Source organism: Carcharhinus amblyrhynchos, chromosome 20 (assembly GCF_965287045.1).
Source record: "Carcharhinus amblyrhynchos chromosome 20, sCarAmb.v2.hapA, whole genome shotgun sequence".
Classification (NCBI taxonomy): Eukaryota; Metazoa; Chordata; class Chondrichthyes; order Carcharhiniformes; family Carcharhinidae; genus Carcharhinus; species Carcharhinus amblyrhynchos.
The window spans coordinates 25,687,035-25,712,020 of record NC_137343.1 but is presented as its reverse complement, the minus strand read 5'-3'; the positions used below and the strand labels follow the sequence as shown (position 1 = coordinate 25,712,020).

Here is a 24,986-nt window from a genome sequence, read left to right as displayed (position 1 = left end):
ATATATGTCGCTCTCTCGCTCTCTGACTGCCTGAGAGCCTGTGTAGCAAGGGAAGCTACTCTGTCCTCGTTTTCAGGTTACCCAGCATGTGGATTGAAGTAGCATTTGACCTGGGCCTCCTATCCCCATGGTCACACCAGCTTACCATCAGGCACAATGAGCTGATGATAAGCTGCCTTTTTATCTTGAATTAAAAGAGACCATTTAAAACATAACCATCTTGTAGAATCTTGCATTCTTAACAACGGCATGTAGCCTTCCACAACTCATGACCACAAGGAGGCATTAGCTTCTTCAATCAGTTCCCAGTCATTTTCTACCAGAAGCATGTAATGCGACAGCTACCAACACTCATGCATTATCAATTCCAAGAGTTATTCCTTGAAAGGGTCAACTCCAAATATCCCAATCAGCATTGAACATGATATAAGAACCAGCTCTTTTTTGTGGATGATCCACAAATTTAGATGGTCACATTTAATTTTTTCTGTTCTTCATGTCAACTCATGTTTTTTAATGTTGTATTTGAAGTTTGCATTTTGTGGAATATTAAAAGAATCAGTTAAAAGGAAAACATTAAGGCAGTATGCAGGTTTAATATGTTCTTGGTATCTTGAGATTGTCTGATGGGAGATGAATCAGTTCAGCATCAAGAAGAATGGAAGGAAAGTTAGAATCTGCTCCATGTAATGACAAAGCAGGTGATTATTTAGGAATTATAATGTAGAAAATTCTCTTGTGAATACTGATGGAGCTTTTGTTTATGTCTTTCTAAATAAATATCATTGATTTTGGGCAAGATCTGATTGGTTGTAATCTGCCAATAACATCCTGAGAATTTGGCACAGTCACAAGAAGTCCTCATCCCATTGGGATTGAGGAAGTAGAACATGGGAACCAAGTCTTGGCATTTGCTTGAATAACTGAAATGAGAACACTGTTGACGATAATAACATAGTGCCATTCACGTTAAAGAATAGTCCAAGAATTTACAGAGACATTGTTAAAAATAATGACATTGTGTCAAAGGCAGAGATATTTGGAAAGGATGACCAAAAGCTTGACTCAATTGGAATCCCAGTGCGTATTGTCTAGGCGTCAGAAGGCATGGCCATTAGTGGTTCAGCTATCAGATGAGTCCCTCAGACAGAAGTGGGATTTGATTGGAGGAGGTTAAAGAGATGGGGTTAACCTAAGAAACAGCCCAAGGGGACTTGTGAAAATTGGATTACCTTAATGGGGATAAAATGAAGACGAATAGTTAATTTACATGAATTACATTATTCCATATCAATTGAATGAGCCAGTTAATAGATGTAATTTTATAACTTTTTAAGTGGAATCCTATTGAGCTTTACCAGAATGTTGGGGTGTAAGATGAGGCCTAAAGTTGTTGTTGGGTTTGGCACTGTCTGTGGATATGAAAATGCTTTTGTCTTGAATGTAAAGTAGCAGTCACTGCAGAGTTGAATCATTTTCATTTTGTGAGATTTTCGTTGATTGGATATCCAATGGTGATTGGTTTGATTTGACAAGTTGATGCGGAGGGAAGAGAACTAAGATATTTGTAATTTTTCTGAAGCATTGTTTCCTCACACAGCATGATAGGAAGATACTGGGTATTGGACCAGGTTCTCAGTAATGTGCCCAATGTGGGAGAACATCTCAACATCATTGTGTGCAATATTATTTGATTCAGCATGACCAAGCAAGCCAATGGAGCTGAAAATGTTAACTTCCATTGCAGATTAGATTTGCAGGCTGATTGAACAAAAATAGCCGATAGCTTTGAGAAAGTTTATCGAGGGTCTTCTCTAAGGCAGGACTGACAAATTGAAGAAAAGGCCACAACTTAAAAAGGTTCATAGAAGGTGAAAATGATGAAAGAAAGCTGAAACCTTGAAGTGGTCATGCACTAAGAAGGGAGAACATTTGGCCTAAGTTGCTGGTGTGCGGTAGATTCTCTGTAGACACTCTCAAAGGGCTAGATAAATTGCTGTTAGTGGACGATATCTCCAAAGGCTGGTGTGTTATCATGGCTAGTGGGTCCCTGGGGCTGGGTTTTTATGGGGGTGGCATATTGACTACCCAACCCCATCCAGCAGCAGACGTATCAGAAAGGCACTGGCCCTGCAGCCATAGCGTGCTACTGGTGGGCTAAATGGACAGAGTGGCACTGAGAAGTAGAGGTCCCATCCAGTGGAGATGGTGATTGATTGACTAGCAATCCAAGCAGTTCCAGCAGCCCTGGATCTCAATAGCAGGAGACTCTGAGATTGCAAACAGGCCCGTAAAGAAGGCAACTATGATGCCTGGATCAAGGTAAGTCAGGGATCTTGGACAGGGAGAGATTGGACAACCTAGTGAGAAAGGGGTGGGAGAGTATATGTTGAAAGCCAGACATGGCGATCAAGTGCCCGTGATGTGCAAAGTTGGGGGGTGGTTGTGGTGACTGCCCCTTGTCCCATCCCACCCTTACAGAATTTGGCCTGCCTGCTCCTGCCCATGCCAAATGCATTAAGCCACAGGCAGCGTGTTATCTAGGTCAAGCCAAATGGGGTGGGGGGCTTTAAAATGCAGTCACTGGACTTTCATAGAATCCCTACAGTGCAGAAAGAGACCTTTCAGCTCCTTGAGTCTGCATCCACCACAATCCCATGCAGGCCTTATTCCCATAACCTCACATATTAACCCTGTTAATCACTTGACACTAGGGTCAATTTATCATGGTCAGCCAGCCTAACCCACACATCTTTGGACTGTGGGAGGAAACTGGAGCACCGAGAGGAAACCTTCTCATGATCCCAAAGTGCTCTGTAGCCTCCAATGCAGTTTATTCACTATCTTAAGATGGAGCACTATAGCGATTAATTTAATACTACATAAGCACACTGTTCATCTGGATTCTCAAGGGTTGGAAAGGGATTTGATCCCACAGTCTTCTGTGGGGTGAGAGTGTTAGTGAGACTGGCACCCAGAGAAAAAAATGGAGAAATAAAATACAGGAATACCCATAACTAGACTCATGTGATTCTCTTTATGTTGTCACTTCAGAGCAAATGAGAATGAGAATGGGAGTGTCTTAGACAACCTGAAACTCTGTTACTCCAAACAAAGAGAGAACATTATTATATGAACATGCAGCTTCACTTTGCCAGCTTAAATCTTATTGGATGCTTTTCCCACATAAATTTTACTTAAAGTTTATTGGGTGCGTTACAAAAACCTAGACTTGATTGATATACTCTGATAAAATCCTGAGTGCACAGGCTTGGGCCTGCCCAGTTTGTGTCTCCACTATTGGCTTTCAAACAGGACAGCTTACTTACTGGTTAGCAGAGGATTGAGAATGTTGTATCTTCTTTGGAGATATGTGCGTTTGCTTTTGCAACCATTTACATATTTATTATAACTGACTATATATTGCAAACCCATTAAGACGTCTTGCTTTGTTTTAATTCTGGTCTGGTATAATTCTGTGTTTAATTGTGTTTAAGTAGATGGCACACTTTTAGGAATAAAGGCTGATAAAGTAGAGACTGACTCTTTACTTGACTCCTAGAACAGATCTTTATTGGATTATAACTACCTAAAATGGGCCAATTAGGAACGTCTTAAAATTAAAAATACCGACTGAGATAATTTACCTTCTTGACATTTGTAATGAGCTTTTCTGAGGTGTTTAGCTGCTGTTTGCTTTGAGAAGGACAATTTAAGGTTGTAATTACTCAAGCTAGCAAGGTGAAATCACGAAAGCATGTTCCTCTCTCCGCAAGAGAAATAGAAGAAAACTGGATTGTTGACTCAAAGTTTTTAAGAAATCGTACTGGTCAAACCACAGTGAGTCAGTTTGACCTTGGATATCTGACTTTGGTCTGTGATATTCAAATATTCTTACCTATACATCTGAAAACATCCAAAAACTAAATTAAGCATTGTAAGTATGGAGCTTCATCATTCATATGTTTTGCAATACAAGTTTTATTTTTAGAAATTTAGCTTTGTTTTTGCGGTGGATAAATGGAAAAAAACTTGATTTAAGAAACTGGTGAACAATTCTAAGATAAATGCAAATCAAACAAACCAGTTAATGATATTGAAATGGTAACCTGTGATTCTCTTAAATCCAAGGAAGTAATGAGAGAACGCAATCAACGAATAACCTATTTCTATCTATAGTATTGGAGTTCTCCTACCTTTAATTCTTCTCACCTTCCCTGGCTAAGTAAATTTATTCTGTTAAATTTATTGTCCGTTCAAATTCTCAATCAAAAGAGATTTTAAATCATCATAAGAGCTTAAGTCAGCTATGCAAGCTATCGACCTGGTCTCAAGATAAAGTGTCCTCTCTCTCAAGAGTATTTAGACTAAAGATATATCAGAATAAAACATACACTGGTACGTTATAGCAGAAATATCTCTCTTAAAGAGCTTACCTTGCTCAGAGCATGGAATCCTATAAGGGAGAATTCCAGAAGACTTAGAGTTCTTCACGTTTACAGAATGCATCTACAACTTTTTATGATGGTTACTTAATTTAAATGTTGGATTACATTCTGCAGGAAGTGTATCCTTTTTCCGAAACCGATTCTGTTTTGATGTTCTGACATTCGTTTTATAATCTATTGTGTATACTATGGGTGTAGGCTATTGTAATGTGAGAAGACCTAGGCTATCTATAGTCTACAAGTATTAGGTTCATAGAATCCCTACAGTGCAGAATGAGGCCATTCAGCCCATTGAGTCTGCACTGACTCTCTGACAGACTACCTTATCCATGTCCCCTCCATTGCACTATCCCTGTAACCCCATACATTTATCACCTAACCTGCACATTTTTGGAGTGTGGGAGGAAACCGCAACACCTGGAGGAAACCCATGCAGACAAGGGGAGAACATGTAGACTCCACACAGTTACCCAAGTGGTCGCAATGCTAACTACCATGGCACCCTTGTTTCTCCATTTGCCAATTTTTGGACACCCTAATTCTTACCTGTTAACACTTACTTATCTGCATTATAAGATTACATTGATTTATTACAGATAAGTTAATTGCAAAGCTGTTCAGAAGAGTTTAGTTTTAGGATGATTTTGGATGTATAGGTAAAAATATTTGAATATTACAGATTGTAAGTGTAAGATAAACTGATTCATGTATTATAAATTCAAAATTGAAATTTACTTAGGAGTAAGTGAAAGATTCAGATCCACTTGGAAATGCCTGAAGGATAGTCAATAAACCAAGAAATTACTTTTATACTTAAAGCTATAAAGCATAGTTTCTGCCTTTGTCTCAGTTGTGAGGGAACCTATCTCAGGTCTCAACTCACTGTTGATTGTACAAAGCTCACTGACTTGCATACTTAAGTGTCTAATTTAAAGAAAATTTGTTGCCTTTAGAATAACCTCACAAATGTCTGCCTTAGTGTGGCTGCTCAAACAATTTTGTTTGTTATTCATTCGTGGGACATGGGTGTCATTAGTTGGCCAGCATTTATTGTCCATCCCCAGTTGCCCTTGAGAAGATGGTGGTGAGCTGCCTTCTTGAATCGCTGAAGTCCACGTGCTATGGGTTGACCCACAATACCGTTAGGGAGTGACTTCCAGGATTTTGACCCAGCAACTGCAAAGGAATGGTGATATATTTCCAAGTCAGGATGGTGAGTGGCTTGAAGGGGAACTTGCAGGCTGTGATGTTCCTATTTATCTACTGCCCTTGTCTTTCTAAATGGAAGTGGTCATGGGTTTGGAAGGTGTTGTCTAAGGATATTTGGTGAATTGATGCAGTGCACGTTGCTGCGACTGAGTGTCGGTGGTGGAGGGAGTGGATGTTTGTGGATATGACGCCAATCTGATGGGCTGCTTTATCCTGGATGGTGTAAAGCTTGTCTGTTGTTGGAGCTGCACCATCCAGGCAAGTGGGGAATATTCCATCACACTCCTGACAAATAATTACGAAGTGTTATCCCGCCAGGGACACAGCTTCCTTACTGTTAATTTTTATTTTTATTTCGTTTGAAATGGGTATTGCCAGCAAAGTCCATCCCGCTTTACCATAGAGAGGGTGGTGGTGAGCTGCCTTCTTGAACCGACGTAGTCTATGTGGCGCAGGTACATTCATAGTGCTGTTGGGAAGGGATTTCCAAGATTTTGATTCAGTGACAGTGAAGGAACAGCGATATAGTTCTAAGTCAGGATGATATGTGGTTTGGAAGGAAACCTGCAGGCAGTGGTGTCCCCATGCATCTTTACCCCTTGTCCTTCTAGATGGTAGAGGTTGTGGGTTTGAAAGGTGCTGTCAAAGGAACCTTGGGAGTTGCGTATCTTGTATATGGTACACACTTCTGTCACTGTGCGCCAGTGGTGGAGGGAGTGAATGTTTGGGTTGATGGTTGTTACCCGAGTGGGCTGCTTTATCTTGGGTGGTGTTGAGTCTGGTGTGTGTTGTTTGGGCCGCACTCATCCAGGCAAGTGGAGCATAGTCCATTGCACTGCTGACTTGTGATGCGGAAAGACTTTGGGGAGTCAGTAGGTGAGTGACTCACCTCAGAGCTTTTTGCTGTGGCTTGCTCTTGTAGCCACATCTCCGGAATCAAAAAGTACGTCCCAGACCAGGAGCACCTTAGTTTAGGAAAGGGAGAAATTTTAGGAAGTTAACAAAAGGTACTACCTTCAGTTGCAGTAGGAAGATCAGTGTAACAAAGCTATTAGTATTGTGCAGTGTGAAATACTCCTCCCTGTGTGTTTCACATTGTTGGCTTTAATAGTGTTTTTACTGGTGATTATTTGACAAGATTTTCCTTCACAGACCCCTGAAGATAGCTGCTTAATCAAACTGTAGAGTGAGGCAGACACATTTCACTAACGTCGGCTGTGGGAAATACCCGGGTAAATCAGTTGCGGGCAGCTTTTTAATCTTTTTAACACAATCCCTGCAGAATCAGAGCGAATTGAGAATTTAAAAAAAAAACTAGCTCTGAAGTAGTGAAATGACACTCAGCGCTGCCTTTAGCAGACAGGCAGTAAGAGCATTTTTCTGTCTGGCTTTAGTGGAGCCTTTTCACTTCTTTCCCACTTTAATATAATGTCTGTCATCTGGCTTTGCACAGTCCTTTGCAATAATGATTACTTTGTAAAGTAAGGAGTCTGTTAAAAGCTAATGAGGTGGAACACATGGTGGGGAGGAGGTGGAAGAAGCACTTGGTTCCTTCTCCAAACTCCTTCTCCTTTAATCCTGCCACTTCTAATGGTAATAACTCGAGCAGTAGGAGGTCACTGGGTGTCCATATATTTCACATTGCTTGGTGTTTTTCGGAAATAGTAGCATTGAAAACTGGAAGCACAAGGGGCAGCGAAGCTTTAAACAATCTGCTGTCCCCTTCTTAGGCCCTTTTAATTGCCAGCATTCTTCTTAATTGTTTCATAAATTTATTTTGGATTTGATTCTGTTTTCAGAAGTATTAAGTCATTGTTTTTTTAAATTCATTGCTGGGATGTGGGCACTGCTGGCAAGACCAGCAGTTATTGACACCCCCTCCCCACCGCAGATTTGCTCTTGAGAAGATGGTGATGAGCTGCAGTCCATCTGGTGTGTGTGTTGCCAAAATGCTATTGGGGAGGATGTCCCCACCAAATAACCATGAAGGAATTGCAATATTTCTCAGTGTCATAGATTCATAGAATTCTACAATGCTGAAGGAGGCCATTCAGCCCATCGAGTCTGCACTGACCGTGACAGATCATCTTAGCCAGGCCCAATCCCCACACAATCCCTGCTAATCCCCGTACACATACTGGGACACTGGGGGTCAACTTAGCAAGGCTAATCCACTTATCTGCACACCTTTGGAATGTGGGAGGAAACCGGAACATCCGGAGGAAATAGGGAGAATGTGCAGACATGACACAGACAGTGACCCAAAGCTGGAGTTGAACTAGGGTCCCTGGTGCTGTGAGGCAGCAGTGCTAACCACTGTGCCACAGTGCAACTTCTGCCCTTGTACATTAAATAACGGCACATCAGCAGGACCTTGTGTACAAGTTGTATGTTAAAGCACACAGATCCACCAGATTTTACAGTGAAGCCCCATCGCTCATCATTTTCAGGGCCTCTGTGCTCCTGAACCTACTACTGACTCAATGCCAGTGCAGTAATGACCCACCCACATTTACAGCAGCAGCCACTGTTTTCATGGCATCCGCTAGGCCGGCCAAGCAGATGATTCATCAACCTTACTCTCAAGGTTTAAACAAAATTCATAGATGGGATTTTCTGGCTGTGCTCATCCCAAACCAGAAAATCCCGCCCAAGGTCAATGGATCTTTGCATGGTCCCAGAGGCAGGCCGGATGGAAAAATCCCTGTCCATGGCCGGATCTCTACCACCTTGCCCGCTACAGGATCGGAGCAGGCACGGGTCGAACAATGAAAATCTCCGTTAAACTTGGGCAGGAATCTCTGGTCTCGCTTGAGCGAGGCTGTTAAAATCCTGCCCCACGGGTTTCTTCCTGTGTGAACATCATATTTTCTTTTTCTTCTGTTGAGTATTTGTGAGGGGTCACGCAAACATGGGTGAAAATGGGCTTGTGATTTTCTAATTCATACCACAGCCACAATCCTCCTGGGATATTGTGCTTAGCCTGTAAGGCTGGATTCCCCAGTGATTACACTCTGAAGAATGGTACTTGCTTTCATTGTCAAAACAACTGCTGTGCAAATGGAGCCAGCTAAGACCATCTGATGATTTTCTTTTTCACATTTTCAAGTTCAAACAACTCAATTCTTGAAAGCTGTCTATTCACAGAGCTCAGCAAGAGGTCTTCTAAAGTTGGGATGGTGTATGACTTGGTTGAGAATCTCTGAGCTGGTATTGATTCCATGTGCAGGTCCTGGGAGATGGTGTTTTGACAGGGCGAGTGTGGGGGTGGCCTGTGCTCATTGGCTGCACTGCACCCCCTGTAACCTGTCATTCTGGATTGTCTGTGTCCATAGCAGCCAATTGGGCATGAGTCCCTCCTGATTGATATGCCACTCGGCCAATGATTGCTACCGTTCAGAACAACAGCAATCGTAGGAATGCTGGAATTAGTTTAAAGTTTATTTCTTAGTGTCACAAGAAGGCTTACATTAACACTGCAATGAAGTTACTGTAAAAATCCCCTAGTTGCCACATTCTGGTGCCTGTTTGGGTACACTGAGGAAGAATTTAGCATGGCCAATGTACCTAACCAACACATCTTTTGGACTGTGGGAGGAAACTGGAGCACCCGGAGGGAACTCATGCAGACATGGGGAGAATTTGCAAACTCCGCATAGACTGTGATCCTAACTGGGAATTGAACCTGGGTCACTGGCGCTGTGAAGCAGCAATGTTAACCACTGTGCCACCGTGCTGCCCTAGGAGTGGGAGTAGGCAATTCAGCCCTTTCAGCCCACACCGTCATTTAATTATAGCTGATCTTATCCTTGGCTCAACTCCACTTTCTTGCCTGCTCCCCATAGCCCATAAGAAACATGTCGATCTCTGTCTTGAATCTGTTAATTGATTTGCCTCTGCTGCACTCAGGCAGTGAGTTCCACGGACTCTGAACCCTCTGAGAGAAGTAGTTTCTCCTCAACTCAGTTTTGAACCTACTACCTCCCATTCTATGGCCAGAATTTTCCTGTCCTGCCTGCCAAGGGAATCATCCATTGCAGGATTTTCCAGTTTTGGGGCAAGAGCGGCTGGAAAATCCCACCCATATTTATGACCTCTTGATATCATTGACCTCATTGGCCAAGTGGCACACACAAAAATCTTCAGCCCTTAGTTTACTCATCTTGATTTGATTTGCTCAGATTTATTATTGTCACATTTATTGGGATATAGTGAAAAGCATTGTTTCTCGTGTGACATCCAGACAAAAGCATATCATTCAAAGAGTACATAGGAGACAAGGAAAGGAGAGGATGCAGAATATAGTGTTACTGTCATAGCTCGGGTGTAGAGAAAGATCAACTTAATATATGATAGGTCTATTCAAAAGCCTGATGGCAGCAGGAAAGAAGCTGTTCTTGAGTTGGTTGGTAGGTGACTCAGTTAGTGAGTGAGGACGTCAGTTGTCAACCTGCTAGAGGAGGCTCTGTTTGGATGTTGTTGAACTTGTGTGTTGTTCGCTCCCTGGCTGGAATCTCTAGGCTGCCGAAATGTCAGAAAAGTGCCTCTACCCAATCCCTCCTGCCCCCCGAAAGCCCCTCCCTGTCTCCAGAAAGCCCCTCCCTCCAGGGGTGTTCTCCTCGCCTCCTAATCAAGTTCCTTGATGGTGCCTGTAGCCCAGCCCACCAAATCTCTAGTCTGACTCGAGGGGAAAAGTAGGACCCTGGGCCATTGTCACTGCCATGGAGGGACAGGAGAGGGGGAGAATCTTAAGGGTTCAGCGAAGATGTCAGCACAGTTCCAGTTGGCAGGTCAGGTTCACCACATATTCATGGGTAGGAAATCACAGCGGCTGGAGTTTTAGCAGAAGCTCTCTCCATCCTCAATTTTACTGCTGCACCATCTCTAAGTCACCTAACAATCAATATTTCTTCAGCCCAGGTATTAAAAAATTGCTGTTGTGCAGAAGGTAACACAGTTACCATCTTGGTTAATATCACACCAGCAACTCCGACCTTTCTCCATACATCCAACACCCGAGGTGGAGTGAGTGAGCGAGTGGTGGTTTTGAAAGACTGTAGCACAACATAGATTAGGCAATTAAGGATGGGCAATAAATTAATTGCGGACTTACTCGCTGGTAATTACTCACTGATGTATCTTTCCCTTGTGTTCTGCTCACATTGTGTCCTTAAGTCAATAGGGAAGGATGTTTACTTCCACACTTGTTTCTTAAAAGCTGTGATGCTTTTTCTGGGGACACTAATAGCCCTCAGTAACTCATCCACTCCTTGTGTGATACCAGAATAAAAGGAACTTGGACTGTTTATGTGCTTGACATTCGGGTTTTAAATTGACAGGTGTCTCTCAAGCCTACGTTCCCATCAATCTGCAATATATTTAATTATTGACATCTGTTCTGATTTCAGATTTATCTAACTACTATATAACTTTGCCAAAAATAGTCCTTGTCAAACCTCTTAGTTTGCTAATTTCAGATGAGGTGAATCAGCAAATAAAACTAGCCAGATTGGTTTTTGTTGCCAAAAGGTGATCCACATGTCTTCTCTATTTTTTTAGCACTATGTGTCTATACAGTGTAGGAGACTGGTCCTGTCTGTGCTAAGATCATAGCAGGTATCCACTTTTCACTTGTGATCTTGTTCCTTGCCAAAATGTCTTGACTCTGATGAGAAACATGACGTTTCGCCTTGTTCTCTAGTACAACCTGATCTTGCTGATGTTTCTCGACAGTTTGTCATATCTTGGGTTGTTTAAGCGAATCAAATACTGTGTGTTGTTGATGCTTAACCATAAGCAGTACTGGAGAAACTTGGATTGTTGGTTCTCTAAGAACTGAGGGTTTGCTCTTGAGGTCTTGCCATGAAACACCATGACCGTGACTTCTTAACTTGCACTGTGGTTACAGGGATGCTATCTTCTTGCTCAAAGTAGAAAACGTTTCCACGTAAACTGTTTAGTGATGAATCTAGGCTTGTTTTGTGTGCACCAGGTATCTGGATGGATGATGGATGATTTTTTAAAACAAGTGTGATAGTTTACACTGGACTTGACAATACCGTTGGCTGAACGTGTACTGGATTTAATAGAGAACAACTTTAATAATAACTGGTACTTTAATCAATCAAGTTCATTCCTAGTGGGAAACAATTTGTTCAAAGTTTTTTTGTAGTGCAGATGGAGCTTATTGTTAAAAGCCCATTATTATGTTTCTTTTCAGGTCATCGCTGCTTGACAAAAACTATAAGGAGGGTCTGTGTAGGCTGCCTGAGTGGTACAGATTCGGTAGATGGTCTATTTATTGACTGCCTGGATCTGGTTACTGTTCCAAGTTTGGAAGGGAAAGGCTGGTTTAAATTAACTGATTGAAATAACTGACAAAATATTCTTCCGTGCTGCCTTGGACGAGGCAAGGCTGCCTTTGGGGTGGTCTGTCAGACACAGTCTGCAGATACCATTCATTTGAGATGAGCACAAGAGCTTTGTCAAGGCAGAGCAGATGTTCATCTTGTGTCTGTATCTGCTATTTGATGAGAAATTTATTGCTGTTCTGCTGGGTTTGTGTTTGTCTACTGTGGAGTCTATTAGACGGACGAGTAGTTGGCAGTGCGCCAGGCAGTGCTGTTTAGATGAAATCCGTACACTAGCTGCTGCCTTTGGGAAATTGTAATAATGCATTTGCTGGGCTCGTCTGATTGGCTGATTGATTTTATTTGATTTGATTTATTGATCAATACCCTTAAATTTGACATCATTGCTGGTGAACTAATCTTTAGTTGTTCAAGCCATCTTTGCATTGCAGAGGAGCCGAGCTGATAAGGGATGTCTGAATAGAATCTGGGCTTATCTTAATCATACAGTGCCCTGCGCTGCCTTGGTACTGTGTGCAGAACACAATCACTCGGCAGAATAGTGGAGATCTATAAATTGATGAAATTCAAAAGCCTCCAGCATCGATTACCATTATAACAAACAGCAGTGCACAGAATGTCTGATTATTTTTAGACAAAGATTCTGTACTCTCAGCAACAATTTTGCTGATGCTGTCACTGTGTCAGATATCTGCTGCTGATTGCAATTAGTTGCAACACAAAAAGAAAGAATGTAGATAGGTTGCCATCTATTTCCAGTAGGAATGAACAGCATTTTTTTAGACTTGTGCAGCCACCTTGTGAGTCAAGGTAGTTGCCGAAAGCTTGTGTGGGGGGGGGGGGGGGGGGGGGGGGTGTGGGATGGGGGGTGGGGGAGAGGTGCGGGGTGAAGTAAGGGAGTTCACAATCTGCTTCCTCTGCCTGCCCATTCAAGGCAACAATGTCTGGTGGAGTTGTGCTTTATGGGCACCTGTCTCCTCTATTAAGTGCTCATTCCTCGCGTGTGGGCCTTAATTAGGGTTATCAGTTAACAATTCTGTCATGGGGGCGCGGGTCTTGCTGTTGAATTCTGTCTTTTTAATTCTTTCATGAGATTTGGGCATCACTGGCAGGGCCAGCAATTGTTCTCTATCCCTATGGCTTTAAATTAAGGGGGGGTAGTTATAGGATGAATGTCAGGGGTAGGTTCTTTACCCAGAGGGTGGTGAGGGATTGGAATGCCCTGATTGCTGCAGTTGTAAATGCGCCTAGTTTGGGGGCGTTTAAGAGATCCGTGGATAGGTTTATGGACGAAAAGGGATTGGTTTAGATTAGTGGGTCATTGTTTTTTAACTGGTTGGCGCAACATCGTGGGCCGAAGGGCCTGTTCTGCGCTGTAATGTTCTATGTTCTATGTTCTAAATGCCCATGGGAAGGTGGTGGTGAGAGCCACTGTCTTCAACTGCTGCGGTCCTTTGGACTTCTCTGTAGCGGTTTGGTGCAACTGGGTGGATTGCTAGGCCAATTATGAGTCGACCAGGTTTTGTGGGTCTGAAGTCACGTGTCGACCAGGTAAGGATGATAGATTTCCTTTCCTAAACTTGTGGGCGGCATGGTGGCACAGTGATCAGCGCTTCTCACAGCGCCAGAGACACAAGTTCAGTTCCCGGCTGGGGGTCACTGTCTGTGTGGAGTTTTCAAGCTTTCCTGGTATCTGCGCGGGTTTCCTCCAGATGCTCCGGTTTCCTCCCACAGTCCAGAGATGTGTGGATTAGGTTGATTGGCCATGCTAACTTGCCCCGTAGAGTCAGGGGAATTAGCAGGGTAAATACGTGGGATTGTTGTCGGTGCTGGCTCAATGGGCCGAATGACCTCCTTCTGCACTGTAAGAACTCTATGATAAATGGCAAGAATGATTTTTGCAACAGTCTGGTTGTTTCATTACCATTGTTACTATCTTTTAAATCCAGAATTATTAATCAATTGGCTTTATTAATGAATTGAATTGAACTTTCACCAGCTGCCATGATTGGATTTGAGCTTACATCCCCAGGGCAATGGCCTTGTTTTCTGGATTATTAAGAAAGTTTACTATAAAAGGTCTGAAGAACAAAGGGATGTTGGCATGTTTGTCCATAGATTTCTGAAGGCAAAAAGTCAGATTAATAGGGTGGTGAAAAAGGCACATGGCACACTTGCCTTTATCAATTGGGGTGTAGGTTACAAAAGCAGAGAGGTCATGATGGAGTTGCATAGAACTTTGGTGAGGCCACAGCTAGAATACTGTGTGCAGTTCTGGTTGCCACATTATAGGAAGGACGTCATCGCACAGTAAGAGGTGCAGATGTTGCCTGGGGTGGAACATTTAAGTTATGAAGAGAGGTTTTATAGCTTGGATTGTTTTCATTGGAGCAGAGGAGACTGAGGGTGATTGACGCCCTCAAGATTATGACGGGGATGAACAGGATGGATAGGGAGCAGCCATTCCCCTTAGTTGAAGGGTCTGTTATGAGCAGACACAAGTTAAAGTGAGAGGTTTGGGGAAGTTGAGGAAAAACCTTTTTACCTAGAGGTTGGTGATGATCTGGAATGCGCTGCCTGGGAGGGTGGTGGAGGCGGCTTGCCTCACATCCTTTAAAAAGTACTTGGGTGAGTACTTGGCACACCATAACATTCAAGGCTATGTGTCGAGTGCTGACAAGAGGGATTAGGTAGGCAGTAAGAAGTCTCACAACACCAGGTTAAAGTCCAACCAATTTATTTGATAGTAAACTCAAGCTTTCAGGGATTGCCCCTTCGTCAGGTGAATGGAGAGTTCTGGCCTCAGACAGAGCATATAACAGCACACACAGCTTACAGATTACTGATTAGAATACAAGTCTTTACAACTAACCTTCTATTCAAGTCTTAAAGATGCAGACAATGTAAGTGGAAAGAGCATTAGGCATAGATTAAAGAGATGTGTGTTGTCTCCAGACAGTACAGTAAGTGAGGTTTTGCAAATCCAGGCAAGTCATGGGGGTTTCAGATAGTGCGACATGAACCCAAGATCCCAGTTGAGACCATCCTCTTGTGTGCGGAACTTGGCTATCAGTCTCTGCTCAGCGACTCTGCGCTGTCATGTGTCGTGAAGGCCGCCTTGGAGGATGCTTACCCGAAGGTCAGAGGCCGAATGCCCGTGACTGCTGAAGTGTTTGCCAACAGGAAGGGAACAGTTTTGCCTGGTGATTGTTGAGCGATGTTCATTCATCCATTGTCGTAGCATCTGCATGCTGTTATATGCTTTGTCTGAGGCCAGAATTCTCCGTTCACCTGACGAAGTGGCAAACCCCGAAAGCTTGTGAGTTTACTATCAAATAAATTAGTTGGACTTTAACCTGGTGTTGTGAAACTTCTTATTGTGTATACCCCAGTCCAACGCCGGCATCTCCACATCATGATTAGATAGGCAGGTCAGGGCTTTCATGTGTTGGTGCGGACTTGATGGGGCGAAGGGCCTCTTCTGCACTGTAATATTCTGTGGATCCAGTGCCCTTACCACTATCCCACTATCTAATTGATCCTGATGGTTATATGTATATTTCCAGTGGGCTTGCTGCTAAGAAGGGATGAACTGAATTTAGTTTTTAGCTTTTCATTCCAGGGATACTAAGATCAGTTCTAAGTGACCCTGGCTGAGATCAGCAAACTTGCTGCTGTGCAGGGATCAAACCTTGGCCTTGTGGGTCAGCTGCTCATTGGAGAAACCTCTTGAGTCACCACACAAGCTCCTGAAGGATTTTTCTTTTGATATGGCTCATTCTTGAAGCTGATTTTAATTTTTAATCTTCCAGGCTTACATCTTTATACAGTTTACTCATTAATTCTTTTTAGTCATCTGATTTCCTGCCACTAATTATCTATAACTGAATTCATTTCACACCTTGTAACTTCATACATAGCTTAATAGATGCATGGTGTGCGATGTTGCCATGGCATATAATGAACAGGCTTAAAACTTTCTTGTCAAGCTGTGTTTCTCGAGTATTGATCTTTGTAGGAAAGATCCTCGCGTGTTGTGGGCAACCTGAATGTTATGTTTTTTTAATTCCCTTCCAGCGCTACTCCCCTATAATATATCTAATAAAAACTAACATGCTTCCTGTTTAATGGAATAATGTGGTATTTGGAACATTGAACATTTTCTCATCTAAACAAATTATAACTCGGCAGCAAGCAACAGAAGACAATTGTCATAAATCCACTTCTTTTGCTTGTTTGTTTCAAAATTTGTGGATTTTTCAATTGTACTCCAAAGATGTACAGGTTAGGGGGGGATTGGCTGTGCTAAATTACCTCATAGTGTCAGGAGGATTAGCAGGGTAAATACGTGGTATTCCGGGGATAGGGCCTGGATGGGATTGTTGTTGGTGCAGGCTCAATGGGCCGCCTTCTGCACTGTAGGGATTCTATTCTATGTACAGGTCAGAATTAACAAGAGGTATTGAGACCAAAACCTATCTTTGGGTCAATTATCAATATAATGTCATCGATTTAACAAAACAATTTACTTGTCACTTCCTAGATAAAAAGGTGGAATGGGAGCTTAACCATGTAGAAAGGCAGCTGACAATTGAGGCTTTGAAAGAAATGAGCTGCATTGTGATAAGTTGACAAAAGAAGAGTTACATTTTTAATATAGTTCCCAAAGCAACAGAAACATGGTGATATATGTTACATTCACATTTTAAAGCAATTTACAGAAAATTGAACTACTATAGTTTACAACTGTTAAATTCCTGTCATTGCCATTTCTGATTGATTCCTTTGTTAAATTTGAAATTCACCTTGTTTCTGTGGTTTGAACCATCTAATCTGTCATCTAATTCCTGATCCTATTGTGTTTAGCAGTTAATGCAAATTTATTCATTTTCATATGTGATATAAACATTTTAGAATGTCAATATACTTCAATATGGTGTACGCCAGAGAGCATCACAAAGGATTGAATGACTTTTTTCCCCCAAATTGTGTGGCATTGAAATTTATGAACAATTTTCATCTGAAAATAATGTTTTTTAATACATATATTTGTGAGTTTGTGTTTTTTTTCTCACTCACTGTGCACTAATTTTCTCCCTCATCCATTTCTCCTGCATAGTAAGAAGTCTCATAACACCAGGTTAAAGTCCAATAGGTTTATTTGGAATCACAAGCTTTCAGAGCACTGCTCCTTCACCAGGTGATGAAGGAGCAGTGCTCTAAAAGCTCGTAATTCTGAATAAACCTGTTGGACTTTAACCTGGTGTTGTGGGACATCTTACTGTGCCCACCTCAGTCCAATGTCGGCATCTCTGCATTATTTCTCCTGCAAGCATTGATTCTTTGCTACGGTACAGTTTAATACAGTGGTGGGCAATCTGCGTCCCAGGGCCCACGTGCAGCCCCATCAAGGTTTGGAATGCAGCCCACGAGCCATTTTATTGTCCATGCACAGAGTTGCCACATTTCACTGACTTCCGTCCACATAGTTGTTTTCCCGCTGGTACAACTGAAGTGATACACACATGTCATAGATTCCCTACAGTGCAGAAGAAGCCTTTTGGCCCATCAAGTCTGCACTGACTCATAAAGCAAGGGCACATGAAGAGAGGTATGTGCTGATGCACAAAATATTGACTGAGAGCCGTGCACTCCCTCTGCATCCAAACAAAGCATAAATAATTATTTTGTTTTTACTATTTTAAGTTGCTAGTTTTATTAATATATGAAGGACTAAGCATTTTCTGTCTGTCATTATGAAATATTTGGCTCCTTAAATGTATTCAATCTTATTCACGGGTCATGGTGAATGAACAAGCCCAATTTTTCAATCTTGCAGCCCAAGAAGGAAGGCCAATCCTGTGGCCCACTCACCAGCCTAGATTGCCCATTGTTGCTTTAATGGGTGCCAGTTGACCTTGGGTACTTCAAGCCTTGATGGTGGGTATTGGCAAGGATTCAACCAGTCAAGGCAGCCCCCCTCCTCTCCTCACCTTCACCCTTCCAACTGGGGGTCATTGAATTGCAATTCTGGAGCAGGAGCCCGAGTTGATTTTCTGCTCCCTAACTGGTGCCAATTGTAGCGCCAATGGCTGGGATCAGTTGATTCAACACCTTCAGTTACTCGTGACTTAATCACCTTGACCCACTGGATGAGCTTAAAAAAAAGAAGGTAATAAGTTTGTTTAGAAAGACTTGTTCAGGAACATTTTTTATATCTGATATGTTGTGCTTTAAAGTTACAATGAACTGGGCTTTAGTGATTTCAATTAACTTTTAATCGTTGAAGCCCTTTTAACCTTTAGTAATTTTGAATAGTGGAAAACCTGTTGCCGGTTAAAATCGATTATCTGAAATATCTGATTATCTAAAAGCCTTTCATTGACTTGTGGCCCATGCTCTCATTCCACCACTAATCCTTCTTGGCAGCTCACAGTCGACAGCAGTTGAAAACTCGGCTCGTGATAAACTTTTAAGTAGACTTTTGACCTCCCCAATAATAACTTGCCTTCTCTCCTTATCTCGTCCACAGAAGGAGCTAAACTCCATTGCATCAGAGCTAGCAACCCGGCAAGAGGAGAGCGAGCAATCTCACAGACATCTCATTGAACTGAGCCGAGAATTCAAAAGAAATGTACCAGAGGTATAATGTGCTACTCCTTTTTTTTTTAGCCAGCTAATCCTTTTTATTTAAGACTAAAATGGAATGGGAACTTTGAATTTTAAGAAGGGTTTAATATGTTTTGGAGCATGGTCAACCAAACCTTGGCTTTCCAGCAGAAAAAACCTGAGGAACATGATGGATTTATTTAGTGTGCCGCTGAAGTGCGTAGGCAGGTAGGTGTTAAAATGATCACCAGTCAATTCAGATCCAGGATTGTTCAACTGAAGGTTTAGTGTTGGAGTTCCATTGTGTGTTACTTCATCCACATAGAGCAGCATGTTGGCAAAGTGGTTAGTGCAGCTACCTCATAGCGCTAGCGACCAGGGTTCAATTCCTGGCTTGGGTCAGTGTCTGTATGGAGTTCGCACATTCTCCCTGTGTGTGCGTGGGTTTCCTCCAGGTGCTCTGGTTTCCTTCCACAATCCAAAAGATGTGCGGGTTAGGTATATTGACCATGCTAAATTCTCCCTCAGTGTACCTGAATAGACACCAGAGTGTGGCGATTAGGGATTTTCACAGTAATTTCATTGCAGTGTTAATGTAAACTGACTTGTGACATGAATAAAATAAATTTAAATTTAAAAGATTGTTCAGTTACCCTTCTTCTATGATCCTGATGCTACCTTGTTTTCTTGACTTTTTCAGTGTGGTTTCTGTTGTATGTTGCTTGTGACGGGCTAAGAAACAATTGCTGAGACATGGGTTATGTCTAAGCGAGAACTGGTTTATTGGATAAACATAACTCTCTATAAATGTATAGGACTGAGTGTTAACTCAGTCTATGCTACAAGCATTCTGCCTGTCTATTTTTGGTCATGTGTCTCTTACCACCATCATGTGGGCAAAACTATTTCTTCAATCCCACAATTTAACCCTTTCAACCCTGATTGCCCTTACACTACATCCCTCTTCCCCCATTCCCTTTCCTCTGAGTCCCTGACTTCACAGATTCAGTTGATCAGGAAGTTTCACAACCTTTCCTGATCGTGGTCTTGTTGGACTTGAAAGATCAGTCATTTCTCTTTGGACATCTTTTCTTGGACTTGATTGGTCTTTGGTAAGAGTTGCAGTTTCTGGTCCATTGTCAAATTGGGACTCAAAATTGGGTTTTTTCAATCATCTGACATGTTTTCTTGGGGAATGTGGATATGATTTCTCCTGTCCCTCCTTTATTGCATCTTCAGGAGTGTATTAAATAAGGCTGTTGATTTGTCATGCCTTTGGACAATGACTCCTCCCCTGTCTGGGTCTCTTATCCATATCTTGTCCCCTTTCTTCAACTTGGGCAGGTACCTTCAGTTATGATTGGAAGCCGGTTGTTTTCTGTAGGAGTGCCCTCTGTCCTGAACTTTCTGATAGTTCCAATATTCTAACCGTGGCATTAATTTCTTGGGTGAGATGTGTTTGAAACTTTGTGCCCATCAACAGTTCAGGTGGTGCCAGTCCACACTGTAGTGGAGTAGACTTGTACATTCAAAATGTCTTTGGAAAATCCTTGTTCTCCCTTAAGAGGGTTTTGCTAGCGCAGACAACTCTTTCTGCCTTGCCATTAGATTAGGAATACCTGGGGAGAACTGGCAAGGTGTAGGGACCTCAGCGAAATGGGTGAAATACTTGTTTGGAATTGAAGGCTGGTGTCAGGTTGGTGGCAGGTCCAGAGTGCCATGTGTTGCAAAGATTTCTTTCAAAAGCCAAATGACCGACTGGTCATAGTATCTAACTGTTTCACCTCAAGGAGTAATTGATGATTATGAGGAAGGATTTCCCATTGTACATATACAGGTCCATCCCCAGACATTCCCATGGTCCAATTGAGAATTGTGTTGGGATAGGGGGTTCTCTTTGGTTGGTCTGTGCGCTAGTTATGCGTGCCTGGCACCAAGAAATAATTTCTTCCATAGATCTCAATAACCTGGCCAGCACACTGCAGACTGGGCTTGGGCTGTGCATTCTGTGTTGTCCATGCGGCCTTGGTGAATTCTTTCTAGAATCACTGGTTGGAGTGAGACAGGGACAACCATCCTCTCGTTGCACCCCGGCAGATCATCAATTATGGCAAGGTGCTTTCTTTGTTTGCTGTATGTTTGCATTACTGTTCCATTAGGACATTGCTGCAGCCATACTTGGAAGCAGCATTGACGGATGCAGTCCTGCTGCTGTTCTCGAAGTATTTGTTGTCGCAGTTTAGAGCTTGCTGGCAATTGTGCTGCCACAAATTGAGAACAGGACTCATTGAGTGGGTTGATATCCTGTGGTGCAAGATGGTTGACAGTGGCACTGGACAGTGTATCCGCCGTCATTTGTAGCTTGTCCTGGACGTAGACTTTCATAGGCAAAGCGCATTAACCTCAAGCAAAATCTTGGGATTCTCCTGGGCATAGAGGCAAGTTTCTTTTCATCCAGTAATGAGACTAACAGTTCGTGGTCTGTTTCAATTATGATTTTTAGTCTGATGATACAGTCGAAGAATTTCTCACAAGCCCACAAGACTGAGAGTGCCTGTTTCACTATAATCACATACCTCAGTTCTATGTCAGGTAATGCCAGAGACGTGAGACAGAACTAAGGCCGTGTACAGTGCCTCTCCTGCCACCCTGCCGGGGATCAGTTAATGGCATTGACCCGGAATTGAACTGCCACCTGCCTATATGGCTCAATTACATTTAACCAACTGACCCATTGAGATACTGGTGTTGATAACCCAAACCATCTTCCCCTCCTCATTAACGTTGTAAAGAATAATGGCCTATACTGTGATTCATTTACATTTTTGGATGGATTCACTTTAATCCTGCCTATTCTAGTGAGAGCGGACACTTGTAATATTTTTGTAAAGTGAGGCTTTCAGCATATGTAAGACCGTGTGCAGGTAATGGATAGAAGGCAGTGATGTAATGGTATTGTCACTGGACTAGTAATCTAGAGACCCAGGGTAATGCTGTAAGGAGTCTGGTTCAAATCCCACTGCTGCAGAAATTTGAATTCAGTACATATCTGGAATTAAAAGTTGAACGATGATCATGAAATCATTGTCGATTGTCATAAACTAATGTCCTTCAGGGAAGGAAATTTGCTGTCCTTACCTGGTCTGGCCTACATGTGACTCAAGACCCACAGCAATGACTCTTAACTGCCCTCAGGGATGGGCAATAAATGATGGCCCAGCCAGCGATGCCCTCCCCCCATGAGCAAATAATAAGACAAAGGCCAGTTGTCATTCTTTGGAATCGATGACTTTTGTTGCCAGCTCACAAGAGCTCCAGTAGGAGAGATGTTAGGAGAGCAAATGAGCTATACCCATGTTTCTGTTTCATTCCAATCTGCCTTTGGAGTGCTGAGCTCCTCATATCCCTTGGCCACTGTAGCCTGATGTTAATGTTGTAGCTCCTTCGGGAGATTGTTTATTGCATCACAAAGGAGGGCAGCACAGTGGTTAGCAGTGTTGCCTCACAGCGCCAAGGACCTGGGTTCAATTCCTGGGTTGGGTCACTGTCTGTGTTGAGTCTGCGCGTTCTCCCCATGTCTGTGTGGGTTTTCTCCGGGTGCTCTGATTTCCTTCCACTATCCGAAAGATGTGCTGGTTAGGTGCATTAGCCACACTAAATTCTCCCTCAATGTACCCAAACAGGTGCTAGAGTGTAGTAACTAGGGGTATTTCACAATCACTTCATTGCAGTATTAATGTAAGCCCACTTGTGATTTAATAAATAAACTTAACTTTAATGTTTTTAAGTTGCATCATTGTTCTGTGATGGCAACTGAAGAATGTGTGTGGGAATGAAAAGCTGGAATTGTGTAACTAGTGGACTTCACAGTGTTTCTTTGTAGTGAGAGTGGTTTCGGATACCTTAGACCAGGTTTGAAAATGATTCCATGGAACACCCTGGTGAAGCAGAAGGCTTGTTTAATTTGTCCTTCATCTAAAAGATGGAACGAACCAAATTATTGTGGACTACAAAGAGATTGAATTGTGCAAGTGGCGATGCAAAGGCGTGAATGAGTGAGCTGAATGGAGCAGCCATGCACGCGCAAATCTGCTGCATTTTAAAGTAGAACTCACTGTCTCTATTTCTTAACTGGGGCTGTGCCTGTATTGAGCAGCTGCTAAAATACTTTAAGTGGTGGATTGGTTACAGAAGTTTTTTGTTTCTGTTTTCATTGGCTAAAAAGTTTTAGAAAGTGGGGATGAAGTGTGGTGACATGGATTCAACTCTTAAGGAAAAGTTCAACTTGAATTATATTGGGCTTTTAATCTGACAAACTGTGACAGCTACATAAAACCATCCTAGATCTTTGAGTTTTGCTTAATTGGAGAATTGAAGATGGAGATGTGCAAAGTAAATTTTTGCTGAAGTCATTTTTTTTCAGAAATTGGTTTTTGAACAAGTTATTGTGTGAAAGGAAGATTTATTCACATAGACAGTAAACATTTCAAAATGAACAATTAAAAGGCAAATTCTGGAAATTACTCTTGTACTGGAGAAGCAATCCAAGACCATTGCACAGGTTGGAAGTGTGCAGTTAATCCTCTGCTCAACAGAGGTCAGCACAACTAGTGGCTTGAGTCTGAAAACCTGCAGAGTTTCTATTCTGTTCGCTTTGATGGATTGCAAAGAGGTGAGCTGTGGAACAGAGGAGCTCACAGTACAGGATGAGCATGATTGTTAATGATTAAATTTGTTTTAAGTAGAACAGATCAAATTATTCTGTGTTCTGCCAATTTCCAAGGCTTCCTTCTGTTTGATGTCCCGTTAGTGTTTAATGGGGAGGCACGGTGGCACAGTGGTTAGCACTGTTGCCTCACAATGCCAGGGACTTGGGTTCAATTCCAGCCTTGGCTAACTGCCTGTGTAGAGTTTGCACATTCTCCCTATGTCTGTGTGGGTTTCCCCCCACATTCCAAAGATGTGCAAGTTAGATGGATTGGCCATGCTTAATTGACCCTGGTGTCAGGGGATTAGCAGGGTAAATATATGAAATTACAGGAATAGGGCTGAGTGGGATTGTAGTCCGTGTAGACTCAATGGGCCAAATGGCCTCCTTCTGCACTGTAGGGATTCTATGATTCTATATGCAGTCCATGTGGAATATTATTACAAAGTTCCTTGGAAGGAGAGGGAAAGGGAGAATCTAGTGGAGCTGCTGAAGAAGGCATGATGGTGGGAGTCCAGGAGAATTGGTAGGAGTGCCCACATCAGATTCCCAGCGTTGGGAAAACTGTCCCCACTTAAGTTGGGGAGCGAAAAGGGCATGAAGAGGAAATCTCACCTTCCGGTGGCAGTATGTTAACTAAGTTCATTAATGAACCACTTGGCACCAATTATCCCTGAACACACCAGAGTTTTGTGGTGGCTCAAGGATTTGACAGGACACGCGAGGCTCTCCTGTGCATTCCAAAGCCCGCTCCACAAACTCTGCTGGATTCCCTCATTGGAGGGAGTCCCTTGTTGATGGGCACTCAGCGGCCAATCAAGGGACCAGCATTAGGGAGGAGGTTGACAAAAGTGCCCCCCCGACCCCCACCTCTGATTCCCACCCCACCCCGATACCCCCTGGACTCTGGGTGATGCTGTTGGCAGCGGAGAACAGCTGGTCCCGAGAGCAGGATTTCCACTGGGGACTTGACTGTAGGGAAGGCCCGATGGTAGCCAGTTAAGTGCCTGAAAGCCTTGAATTGCACTGGGTCTCCCCCCATGGGATTGATGCGGGGCTGGTGTTGGCCGGGGGGGGGGGGGTTGGGGGGGGAGCCCCTGTTGCTGGAACTAAATCCTGACCACAGCGTGCACTGACAGTGCATTACACTTCGTATATCCACAGAGAAATCATTTTAATTCACATTATTCTCCTGTGTACAATGAATTTGAGAGTCATGATTGGTAAAGTTTAAAGTGTCTCACAATCACTAATGGAACAAGCTAAATATGAGTTGGATTTGCTGCGCTGATACAGTTGCATTTTCAACTCAGGACGTTTGATGCTAGTGTTAGGCACTTGGGCTCCATTATCCATTTTGGGGGCCAGACCCCAACATCTAATGCACTTTGATTGTCTTTTTCCCAACTGTGGCATTTGTTCTCCTTTAATATCAGAAATAGGTGTATTTCTGATGAAAGGCAGGATGAAGGGCTATGGAGAGCAGGCAGGAAAGTGGGATTGAGACCAGGATAAGATCAACCATGATCGTGTTAAATAGCGGAGTGACCTTGAAGGGCTGAATTGCCTTCTGCCGCTCCTAATTCCGATGTTCCTATTTGCCGTTCTACTGCTTCCCCTACCAACTGTTTTGATCCATAG

The 24,986-nt window shown here is 42.8% G+C and overlaps 1 protein-coding gene across 3 annotated transcripts in view; it reads left to right on the top strand.

The window, feature by feature from the left end:
* The window catches only part of cux2b (cut-like homeobox 2b), a 332,051-nt gene that overhangs the window by 137,631 nt on the left and 169,434 nt on the right, over positions 1-24,986 (top strand). For all 3 annotated transcript variants that reach the window (XM_080208269.1, XM_080208267.1, XM_080208268.1), the window contains exon 2: positions 18,561-18,671. In XM_080208269.1, the coding sequence (XP_080064395.1) occupies positions 18,561-18,671 (111 nt within the window). The remainder of the gene's footprint in view (positions 1-18,560; positions 18,672-24,986) is intronic.